Source organism: Schistocerca serialis, chromosome 1, assembly GCF_023864345.2.
Source record: "Schistocerca serialis cubense isolate TAMUIC-IGC-003099 chromosome 1, iqSchSeri2.2, whole genome shotgun sequence".
NCBI classification, from domain to species: domain Eukaryota; kingdom Metazoa; phylum Arthropoda; class Insecta; order Orthoptera; family Acrididae; genus Schistocerca; species Schistocerca serialis.
In genome coordinates this window covers 310,918,113-310,931,286 of record NC_064638.1, presented here as the reverse complement: position 1 = coordinate 310,931,286, position 13,174 = coordinate 310,918,113, and the positions used below count along the sequence as shown (strand labels likewise).

Here is a 13,174-nt window from a genome sequence, read left to right as displayed (position 1 = left end):
TGTCAATTACTCTCTCAAGTCAAACAGTTTCTCACTGTAATATTTTTAGTCTTATTGTGTTAAATTTTTAAAACAGTGTTTTACATCTTGATAAGCAGAATACAACAGGATTTTAAATTTTTAAGTTCTGTTAATAATAATGTGAAATTTTGAAAATCAAATCTTTGTTGCCTCTGGAAGCTATTAATTCTAATTTATTAAGTGGTACTGGATTCCAGGATAGTTGCCCTTACGAAATCTTAATGTGTTACTTTCTGACAATCAATGCAATGCTTGCTTAACACAACACAATAAAAGGACAAATAAGCAAATGAGGGTAAGACATGATAACCAAATGCTTGTAATACGAACTTTACCTCTCCCCCTCATACACACTTATCTATTTACAAACAAACAAAACTACACAATAAATACACAATCTTCTCAACAATATTTCAGTAATCTGTGAACACAAGAGAGAGAAAAAAATTAATTTGATTAGAGCAATACTTACAGTATCAAACTGTTCTTTTTTCAAGGCATTTCTCCATGCATCCATAAAAGGACCTGGATAGTTTTCTTTTGGAAATACTCCCAGCGTCTTTCCTTTTCGACTACCTTTTATGGCATTGATTAGCTTCTCAAAATTTGCTTTATCCTCGTCACTCTAAGAATTAATAAATTAGAAAAATGTAATGAATTGACAGCAGGATAATTTATAAAAAAAAATATTAACCAAGCAAACCACATATACTAGCTCTACGCAGTATTTTTCCAATTAAGTTCTACAAAATTTTTGGAGGCACCATTTGGAGATTATTTTCAGATTGACAAATAACTGATAAATTTAGCTTTTAATTGAATATAATGTCACACAAATATATCAACTACAATCTGTAAATCACAGACTACAGAAGTTATCAAGATCAAACACTTGATTCCTTCCACAAACTAAATAAAGAACACAATTACATACTTTTGCTGTAAGATAACGAGAAGAAAGAACAACTAATTTTCCAGTTTCATTTTTATTTGGCATGTGAGTAAATGGCGAGTGATTTGAATTAGCTGTAGTGGATCCTTCCAGAGAGAGAATATTTTTTCAACAATTCCTAGGTTTTTATTGAAGTTTTCTTGGCTGATAATAGATTCCATCACCTTTTGAACATGGATCCAGGATAGCAGCATTTCATTTTCTGATATTTTGGTTGCTTCAAGGCGAGTCAGTGACTGAACGCATGTACGGTTAAGAACCAAAATATCGGAAAATGAAATACTGCTGCTCCAATGCGTGCCTGAAGGATGGAATTTCCAGGTGTCATTGATATTATTTTGCCTCGCCATATTACAAACTGAAGTGATATGTAAAAAGTTAATTTAAGTCAAACTAGTACTCAGAACATCACAATTGTTGTCATAAACCTAAGTGAAATAACATTTGATACTATCTCAAACGGTGAGCAAAATGGGCAGCTTTTGAACTGGGGAATACTTACTCAAAACAGTAATATCCACATACATGCATAAACAAGTCTTACTCTTCACTTCCCATTATGCTGATAAAGTCTCTTGGATGATGATGTAGCAGCAGCTGGTACATATTCCTCAAGGTACTTTGAATGAAACAGAATCAATAAGATGGTACACAGGCACACACCCAAGTGAAAACTGATCAAGCACCACTGCTCTCAGTCATGCTGAAAACAGCAAATTAAAAGCTCCAAAAGGAGATAAAAAAAGATCTGTAATGCATTTCTGGACAGCAAGGAGTGCGAGGAACAGGAATTCATCAAATAATGGCAGGGAAGGGTATACAGACTACTCGTCCATTGCAATTCAGGGAGTGATAAGTGATTCAGAGGACAGATATTGTCGGCCAATGATGCATGGTCTGGAATACCACACCACATTACTGATGCCATTATCCAACTGGAGTATGCCCATAACTCAAGAATTGCGTTTCATGATAGCAGCCACGGCCACAAAGTTGAATTTAGCAAAGGACATGTTCATGCCATCATTAAGGACCGACTGAAATTTCAAATGTGCACACAATGGGTGCCTCAGTGTTCAACTAGCACAGGAAGCATGTTGAATAATGCTCTCCCTTGACTATCTGAAGCTCTATGCTAAGGATGGGTCCATCACGAGTGGTCACTGGAGATGAGACATGGTGTCATAACTTCAAACCCAGGAGGTCAGAACGACAACGTCTCCAATGAAAGCATGCAGGGTTACCACCACTCAAAAAATCCAAGGCCATCCACATATGTGGGAAAGGTTATGCTCATCATCTTCTTTGACCAAAATTGCTCCCTGCTTATTAACTTCCTACAAAATGAGGCAACAGTGAATGCACAACAATACTAACAGTGACCGCCTTTCACAAGGCAATTAAATCAAAATAACCAAGGCATATCCACCCGTGGGATCATTCAGTTCAATGACAAGGCAATGCCCCTATACAGCAAATAGAGCGAAGGTTCTCTTGCAGTCTTTCAAAAGGGAAGCCCTCAGTCACCTTCCATGCCATCCAAACCTGTCTCCCCATAATTACGCCATTTTTAGTGAGCGAAAGAAGACTCTGATGGCCAATGATTTACACCAGAGAGTGGTACGTTCGGAACTGGTTCATAACGCAGTCACAAGAATTTTACAAGAGAGTCAGACACTCTTTTGTCGCAGTGGGACAAGTGCCTCAACAGGGCTGGGTAATACTTCTGAAATAAAGGTACAAATTTCTGTTCACAGGCCCAAGGCCTCCTTGTTTTAATGCACTTTATGGTAGCTACTTCTCACTGTTTAATTCAATACTTTCACTCACTACTTACAAGATGGCGAATGTGTCGTATAACAACTACTAAGACCAGCTCATTTTGTTCCTGACTGAAATCTCTCTCTCTCTCTCTCTCTCTCTCTCTCTCTCTCTCTCTCTTTATGTGTGTATGTATGTATGTATCTAATGCAAATAGTGGTATGTGAAGTAAGATCTTGGACATTAGAAAGAGGCAGCTAGTAAGTCTGTAGGTGCATTTGTCCATTAGCTTTCCTGTGGAGACAAACAACTGTGAAACTGTTTTCCTCTCAACATACTGCAAATGATACTTTACAAAATAATTTTTTTATACATGTTTAAACAGTTTTCTCCAGCTTTCAATGTTTCCACTGAAACAAAATTATCTTCAGTTGTCTCCTTTGTTTTTAGTTTGAATGACTCTACACATCTCAAGAAGCAACATTTCCAAAAATCCATTATTTTCATTAACTGGCTGTGTTTCTGATTGACCTCTTGAATTACGCAAATCTTTCAAGACATCTTTGATTGCTTACATACTTTCATTTCTGACATTGGATACCGAGTCATCTGTCACTGAAACCGATAAAAATGAAGTCTACCCTAAGAGCACTTCTGTTTTGTTTTTCTTAGTGTTTTGATTTCTTTCTCTCACATAGTTTTTCATGTGCCTTCTCACACCTCTCTAAAACATTCTATATCACTTTCCAATTAACTCTTCACTATGCTCGACTTCTGGGTAAGTTTGACCTATGAACCATCTAGTGGCTGTGTTGGAAGACTGCTTAGCAGTGGAGAAACCAGATGGCAGCTGCATTCAAGTTTCAAGTAGAGTTTCAGCTTCTGTTGCACTACTGATTTCCCACCTTGTTTCAGTTCTGTGTTGACGTGTTTAGCTCCTCAGTTTTGTTGTAAGGAAGGCAATACAAAACTGTGTGCCATTTCCTGCTTCAACATTTGTCACACATAGCAGAATTTGTGAAATATAACACCGTGCAACGAAACTGACGTAATTTAATGTACTGAAAACTAACATAAACCAAACATAAATAAATATTACTGTACATGTGAACACTGAAATGGAGGTAGTCTCATGAGCTTCTCAATATGGCAGTTTGCAATCTGCAATTTAAAGAGTGCATGCTAAACCACTGTGAGAATGAAGGCCCACTTCTTCGAAATCACTCTAGTATGTGTAGGCAGCTACAAATGGTTATGAAGACGAAGTGAAAGATGAGTTTCATGGTCGACTGGTACACCAAGGCACAAAATACAGTATGCTGTCTGTATTATTGGATTCTTTGTGTCCTTTCCTTTTTTGAAACTAAAAAAAGGGTTTTTCCTTTTTCTGATTCAAGCTAACTTTCTATTCATTAGGACTTTAGATCTTCCTTTTCCCAGAGAGAAACTAATGTCACAATTTGAATGCCAGCAAGTGCATATTTCTGCTGTATCTTCATTTTATAACTCTTAGGGCAATATATGCTCACATTGGGAAACCAAATTTAGTTTTCATATGGTTTAAAACCTGTTCTTTCTAATGAAAATGGTTTCAAAGATAGCGGGAGTGGGCACTGACTGCTGGAGAAACAGCAATTGTTGAAACTAATTTTATCAGGACAGCCACAAGTCACTCTCAGTATGTTTTATTGACCAGCTTTACTCTTTAATTTAACAAGGGTATCGTCGAAATCTCTGGAATTTCCAGTTTACAGTACATTCATTGGGTGATTACACTTTTGGTGTTGCAGATTGATCTCTGTCTGATTTTACTGATGTCCAAATAAATTTGATTTGTACTTTTCCATAGAAACAACATGTATGTCACGTTAATGAAGTAATTAAAAAATGAGCTCTTGAGGAATGAAATTAAAAATATAACAATATTTTAAAGAACTACGATACTCTTATAACGAAACTGTGATGGAAGCTAAGGTAAAATAATTTCTCTTGATATGTAACTAATGCAAGAAACATCAAATCAAAATATCACAACTTGCATTAATAAACTCAGTGTTCTTGCGATCACTGTCAAGATTATTTTTGACCACTCGAGTTAACTATCTATAGGTTAGCTGATCAATCTTCTCTCTATTAAATTTGATTATTAATGCTTCTTTAAGCTCATTCACTCCTTGGCATACTTTACATTCATTCACGTGACACCCTATTGCTGCAGGTTTGCATGCACAACAACCATGATGATAAATGAATGGCTCAGTATCATTGGCCACAGTAAAAGTTTGCCTACCAGTACCAATCATCATCAATGTTTTGTGCACCAGACACACACAGTGTGTGTGTGCCCAATTTTGCTGAAACATCACAGTTTTTTGGTCTCTGTTAACAGAACTTAAAAATTCCCACTGCATGTCGTAGGTATGATTTCAGATCCACTCCTGCCTCAACTTGAATATTTGAATCCTGTAGTTTTGAACAGTGGATATTAATTTGGTTTCCAGAACAGTTATAATTTTTCCAAATTTCTTTCTAGCATAAGATAGTAAATGAGGAATTTTTCTTTAGAGTTGATTCACTCGTAAGTGCCAAAGGCTTATTCAAATAACTGACTGATACATTAGCATCATCAATGACTGTAACATTTATCCTGTTTATTTGCTTAAATACCCTTAGTTTTGTTTAGCTTTTCAGGAATAATCTTCTGAAATTTCTTTGATATCTTTTGTCAACAGCTGTCATGTAACTTCATACCAGTTCTGTACCACTATTGAAAGAGCATGACCAGTTGGAAACACACTAAGATTCTCCTTACCTGAGTTGGGATGACTCCTTTTAAATGGGTTGCATCTCTTAATAAACTATACTGTCTTTTTTCTCCCTCTTTCTTATCTTCTGCATTAATTGCCCTTTATTAAGAGATAAATACATAAACTACCATAAATCATGGATGAGTAGACAACGAGCATGAAGTTAAATGCAGCAATATGAGTGATTTCAATAAAATAGATATGCAGTAAATATAGGTCTAATATATTTCATTTTCAAAATCAGCTGCAGAGAGAATTGATTTAAAGTAGCCAGTAAGTACATAAACAAATAACACTAACAGTCACAAACAATTTTATATGCATGGCAGCCACAGCTGCTGAAGGTCATGATGAATGAAAACACCACTGACAGTTATTAAAACTTGGTTTAAATTACTACACTACTGGTTTCACAGTTTACAGCTGTATCTTCAAGTGCAATCTACATATTCTTACTGGAAGATCATTATGAACTGTGTTGCAATTTTGTGCTATTATATAAAGATTATTTACAGACTCAATAATCACAAAACTATTACATTAATCCTCACAGGCGAACCTAACGTTCTTAGTCATGGTACTGCCATTCTGAGAATACAGTCAATATATAAAACATCTAGATGAACAAATGCTACATCGTAAGGTTGTTCACTTAATATCCCCTACTAATGTTGCCAGGTCGATCGAACCAATATATTGGTTATTCGTTGCATGTGCAAGTATCTATAAGAAAAAGAAACAGTGCTGAAGGCTAAAACCAATTTCTAAGATAATAGCTAATCTACATCTACATTTATACTCCGCAAGCCACCCAACAGTGTGTGGCGGAGGGCACTTTACATGCCACTGTCATTACCTCCCTTTCCTGTTCCAGTCGCGTATGGTTCGCGGGAAGAACGACTGTCTGAAAGCCTCCGTGCACGCTCTAATCTCTCTAATTTTACATTCGTGATCTCCTCGGGAGGTATAAGTAGGGGGAAGCAATATATTCGATACCTCATCCAGAAACGCACCCCCTCGAAACCTGGCGAGCAAGCTACACCGCGATGCAGAGCGCCTCTCTTGCAGAGTCTGCCACTTGAGTTTGTTAAACATCTCCGTAACGCTATCACGGTTACCAAATAACCCTGTGACGAAACGCGCCGCTCTTCTTTGGATCTTCTCTATCTCCTCCGTCAACCCGATCTGGTACGGATCCCACACTGAAGAGCAATACTCAAGTATAGGTAGAACGGCTGTTTTGTAAGCCACCTCCTTTGTTGATGGACTACATTTTCTAAGGACTCTCCCACTGAATCTCAACCTGGTACCCGCCTTACCAACAATTAATTTTATATGATCATTCCACTTCAAATCGTTCTGCACGCATACTCCCAGATATTTTACAGAAGTAACTGCTACCAGTGTTTGTTCCGCTATTATATAATCATACAATAAAGGATCCTCCTTTCTATGTATTCGCAATACATTACATTTGTCTATGTTAAGGGTCAGTTGCCACTCCCTGCACCAAGTGCCTATCCGCTGCAGATCTTCCTGCATTTCGCTACAATTTTCTAATGCTGCAACTTCTCTGTATACTACAGCATCACCCGCGAAAAGCCGCATGGAACTTCTGACACTATCTACTAGGTCATTTACTGAAGCCTTAGTGACTGTTAGTCATATGCTGGTCAAATTTCGTCTCCTAGTTTCCCATGTTAAGCATGGTCTTCCAAATTCTTGGTCTCTAATGTTGGCGATTGCACATGGACAACTGAACAGGTTCCCTGTTTTCCTGTTTTCTCTATGAAAGTTGCTTTTAGCCTCACATAGTTAATGGTGGGAATTGTGCAACACCATAAATACAAAGTAGAACAAGCTACACAGGCCGCTTTCTTGCCATCTCAAACAGGCATGGAAGACAGCTTGCAAGGGCAGGCCCTGCTTTCACCAGCTACCAGGAAACACTGACAGCCCAGAGCCTACACTTCCAAGCTGCGCCTTCCGTGAACAAGATGGTAAGAAAGCAGCCTGCCTAGTTTATTCTACTTTGTACCTGTGGTCTCTGTCAGGACCTTATCTACCCTACTTAGAATGTACTCCCTGTGCTTTCTCGCACACCCTCCCTTGGTTGGTACCCAGGGCACGAATTAGGACTGATCTATTTCAAAGACCTAAAGACCCCATGACATTTCAGTGCCTGTTCATCAACACAGTATTTGTGAAGCCTTAGTGACAATTAGTCATATGCTGGTCAAATTTCGTCTCCTAGTTTTCCATGTTAAGCATGGTCTTCCAAATTCTTGGTCTCTAATGTTGGCGATGACACATGGACAACTGAACAGGTTCCCTGTTTTCTCTATGAAAGTTGCTTTTAGCCTCACATATAACATTTTGAACAACCTTCAGGGTGGGAGCTGCATGGTTGGGGTTGGGTGCATCTCCTGCCACATGCTGGGTCACCGGGATCCTGAAGCTGCCCCTTTGCCTGCTGCCTCTGCCATCTCTCTGTTCCTCTGCTTTAACTGCTTTTTAGGCAGTTTGCTTCTTTTTCTGCTGCACCCTCATTCCCATTTCAGGAGTAGTACTCTGTTCATTAGTGGGTGCTATCTTCATCTGTAACGCATTGCCTGTGATGAACAGCTGTGGGTGACCCCTTCACATACAGAACCCTGGGGGGGGGGGGGGGGGGGGGGACCCACATGTGGCCATAACTAATTCTCTCATACTGTTTTGTAATTGACGGTACAACTGATGTCCATTAAATATTTAGCCTTTTCCCGTTTACTGTTCTGGATCTCTTGTTAGAAGGCATTCTTTACTCTGTAGCTGTCTTCGTCCTTAATTGGGACAGTAGCGGTAGAATGCAAGGAGGAGTTTCTCTTGGCATGGCTAAGCACTGGGAGACCACTAAATTGAAATTTCTGCACCTGCCTGAACAAGATGGCCAGATTAGAAAGGTAACTGATCCCACCTAGTCCGATTAAGGACTCTCGTTATGGGTGTCACTTATCCATAATAAAGGTCACCTGGAACAATGGTTGTTGCAGGGAGTTCTGATGCTCCAAGAGTTTGTTATCTAGTCCTTGGCACTTGTAAGGAGCTAGTAGCTCAATCATCAGTAATGTGATCCCTGTGTTTTAACGACACTCAACCAAAAGTGTACATAATGAGCTCACCACATTGGATTGGCTACCATATTAACTTTCAAGGGTTTGTAAGAGCTTAAACAGATATTGTGCACATGTGACCTTGAACATTGCATGCAGTAGGCACTATTTAAGGCATTTTTCCCCAGTTTCTCCACATTATAGAAAAATTTGGGTAATGGAGGTGAAACACAGAAGGGGACCAAATATTACATCAGTTAAGGAAGGAATGAGCTGGTTCGACATCAAAGGCTCCCACTACGAGCAAGAGTGTAAGAGAAGAAAGTAGAGTTGGAGGAGAGAGATTTGCAGCACTGGAAAAGAAGTAGGAGCTGCAATAGCTTGGGTCCCGTGTCTACCACACAGTCACCCCTTCCCCCCATGGGAGTGCCACAAGTTCAATAATAACCCTCAGCTATCCATACACAAAGACACTGACCTGGATTGTAGACAACTGACATAAATAAGAGGAGCACTAATCACTGCTGAGGAACTGATAAACTCAAAACTTTGATGTCCACAATGCCTAGAACACTGACAAGAGCACAGTCCACAACAATATCAAATGTTTAATGGTCACAGAGAAGCTCCCTGCTTTCAACCAATCATGGAAAGTGCAGATGGCATTAAACTAAACACACAACTGTCATGACAGAACTGTCAATGCCCTCCATAAATGGAGAAGTACATCATTTCCAAATTTTAAGTGCTTAGTTGAAAACCAAACAACCTGACCCATAGAGGAAGACCATCCAAACTGAGCCTAAGAAGGACCCTTACCGATTTCCCTGCAGCAACAAATGAAGCAACCGAGTATATCAGATACTTGGATGTCAATTTGTGACTAAGTTGGGTACATAATATAAACTGTGTTAACTCTATTGTTATATAAATATAAATGTATCACAATGTGCACCATATGATGAATAAACAAATAAATAAATAAAACAGAGAAGGCTTTTGACAACATTAACTGGAATACAGTCACTGAAGTTCTGAAGGTAGTAGGGATAAAATACAGAGCTAAAATTACCTACTACTTGTACTGAAACCAGACTGTAGTTATAAGAGTCAAAGGTCTTGAAAAGAATGCAGCAGCTAAGATGAAAGCAATACAGGTCACAGTCTCTCCTTGAAGTTAGTTAGTCTGTATACGGAGCAAGCAGAAAGGAAACCACGATAAATTTGGAAAGGGAATTACAGTTCAGGAAGAATAAATTAAAATCTTGTAGAATAAATAAAAATCTTTTAGTCTGCAGATGATATTGTAAGTCAGAGATAGCAAAAGACTTGGAAGTCAGTTGCATGAATGTCTTGAAAAGAGGTGGCGAGACAACACCAACAACAGTAAAACAAGCAGCTGTAGCTAAATCAGGTAACATAGATACAATTACACTGGGAAATGAGACACTGTAAGTAGTAGATGAGTTTTGCTATTTTGTCAGAAAAACAGCCAACAATAGCCAAAGTTCAAGAATTCCTCTTCTGTGCCATACTTTTCACCTCAGAGTAGGACTTGCACACAATGTCCTCAATTACTTATTGGATATATTCAAATGGCTGTCATTTCCTACAGTTTTCATTAACTACAGGCCCCTCTAGTACTACGGAAGACTCTGATGTCTTAACAGACGTCCCATCATCCTATCCTTCCTTGTCAGTGTTATCCATACGTTCCTTTCTTTGCTGATTTAGCACAGAACATCCTCATCCCCTATTTTATCAGGCTACTTAATTTGCAAAATTTTTCTACAGCAACACATCTCAAATTCTTTGATTCTCTCTTTTTCAGTTTTCCCACAGTCCATGTTTTGCTACCACAAAATGTTGTGCTCCAAACACATATTCTCGGAAATTTCTTCCTCAAATTAAAGCCTATGTTGAATACTAGCTTCATCTGCCCAGGATTTCATTCATTTCCTGTGCTAGTCTGCTTTTTACACCATCCTTGCTACACCCAGCACAAGTTATATTGCTTCTTAAGTAGCACAATTTCTTCACTTCTTCAAACTCATGGTCCCCAATTTTTATGGTAAGTTTCTTAGAAATTTCATTTCTGATACTCCTCATTACTTTTGGCTTTCTTTGGTGTACTTTCAATCCATATTTTGTGTTCAGTAGATTCTTCATTCCATTCAGTCTGTCCACCAATCTTCCTTGCTTTCACTGAGGATAGAAATGTCATCAGAAAACATTGCCCTTTATCTCTTTCCACCTTGATTTTAATACCGATTCTGAATCTTTTTTTTATTTCTATCATTGCTTCTTCGATGTAGAGCTTTAAAAGTAGAGGGAGAAAAATTGCTTCCTTGTTTCACAGCCTTTTCAATCTGGGCACTTTGTTCCTTGACCCGACTCTTATTGTTCCTTCTTGGTTCTTGTACAAGTTGTATATTACCTGCCTTTTTCTATAAGCTAACTCTAATTTTTCTGAGATTTTGAGTACCTTGTACTGTTAAACATTGCTGAACAATTTTCTAGTTCAACAAATACTACGAAGGTGTCTTTACTTTTACTCAAGTTTTGCTTTCATTTCAAGTTCAACACAGGAACTGCCTACCTGGTACTTTTATCTTTCTTACATACAAAGTAATCTTAAGGGTTCTTAATTTTCTTTTCCATTCTTCTGTACATAAACCTTATCAATAATTGGACGCATGAGCTGCTGAGCTGACTGAGTGACAGTCCTCGCAATTATCTGTTTGCTTCTTTGGGGCTGCTTGGATGATATTTTTCCACATGTACAGACTCACAAGTACTACAAACCAGTTGGTTGGTTGCAACTTTCCCCAATAATTTTAGAACTTCCAAAGGAATGTTATCTGTGCCTCCTGCTCTATTTGACTGCAAGTTTTGCAAAGCTTTGTTAAACTCTGACTCCAGTACTAAATCCCATTCAGACTCCCCGTTCTTCTTCTACAATGTCACCAGACAGTTCTTCCCTGTCGTAGTGCCCTTAACATATTATTTCCACCTACACCTTTTCTTCATTGTGTTTAACAATGGAATTCCTCTTGCACTCTTTATTTTGAACACTTTGCTTTTAATACCAATAATAACTGGCTTTGCTTTTAATTTTCCCATAGGTTTTTCTGCTTTTCCTATATAATGAGTCATCCCTACTAACAAATATTTCTTTTTGATTTCTTCACATCTTTCCTGCAGCCATTTCACCACAAGTTCCCTGCACTTCCTGTTCATTTCACTCCCAATAGACTTCAATTATTGTATTCCTTTATTTTTTCTGACCATCTTTTACTTCCTCCTTTCACTGAGTTCCTTTGTTCCCCAAAGTTTCCTTCATTCTGTCTACCTTTGTCTGTCCAGCTTCTGTAGTCCAGCTGGAATCTTTCTGTGTACTAGCTGAAATTTATTGCAGAAATCAAATGGTATTTCTCCTGTCTCATTTTTACTACCAAGCCAAAACTCTCCCATAACTCTTCTATTCCCTCCCCTGCTACTGTGTTCCAATCATCCATCATTATTACACTTTCAACACCCTTTGAATATTGAATTACACTTTGAATATCATAATATACTACAGCTTCATCTTTTGATAACGACTTAGACATACATAATTTGTATTACTATTGTTGGCACAAGTTTGTTGTCGATTTTGATGAGAATAATCTTATCATTGTACAGTGCACAGTAACTCACTCTCTGGCCTAGCTTTCTATTCCTGATGAATCTTACTTCTGTTACACCACTTTCTGCTGCTGTTCATATTATCCACTCATTGATACACTCATGTGACCAGATATCCTTATTTTCTTTCTATTCTATCTCAGTTACCCCAAACCTACAGACCAAATCAGAGAAGACATAAAACACATATTGGTAATGGCAAAAAAGCGTTTCTGAAAGAGAAATTTTGGAACTTCAAACACAAATTTATAGGATAGGTAGTCTTTTCTGAAGGTTTCTGTATAGTGTGTAGCCTTGTACAAAAATGAAAGGTGGTTTAAAAACAGTGTAGAGAAGAAGAGCATATAAGAATTTGAAAGTTGGTGTTATAAAAGAATGTTGGAGATCAGATTGGTAGATCAAATAATTAATGAGTGGTTCTGAAGCATATTGAAGAATAACGAAATTTGTAGCCAACCTTTTCTTTTAGTAAAAATTTGTTGATAGGACATACCCTCAGACATCAAGGGATAGTGAATTTGTTAATGGAGGAAAGTATGGAGGTAAATATTGTAGGAGGCCAAGGCTTGAGTATACTATTCAGGTTGAAATGGGTGCAGGTTATAGTTGTCATATAGAGATAATGAGGTTTGCACAGAATAGACTAGCATGGAGTGCTGCATCAAACCTGTCTTCAGACTGAAAACCACAACACAAATGTTTTTCGAAAGATATAACACTACTAACAATGATATTCAATGGTCATTTTAAGTTTATCTCTGACTGTGTCATACTGCTTATGACTTTGCTCTCATTTCTGCTCTAAGCAGCTAAGGCCCATCTTCTGACCCTGACCAGGTCATTTCTTGCACCAA

General features: G+C 38.1%; 1 protein-coding gene across 2 annotated transcripts in view; it reads right to left on the bottom strand.

The window, feature by feature from the left end:
• Positions 1-13,174, bottom strand: part of LOC126469544 (FACT complex subunit spt16) — a 135,352-nt gene that overhangs the window by 108,253 nt on the left and 13,925 nt on the right. For both annotated transcript variants that reach the window (XM_050096665.1, XM_050096674.1), the window contains exon 4: positions 494-646. In XM_050096665.1, the coding sequence (XP_049952622.1) occupies positions 494-646 (153 nt within the window). The remainder of the gene's footprint in view (positions 1-493; positions 647-13,174) is intronic.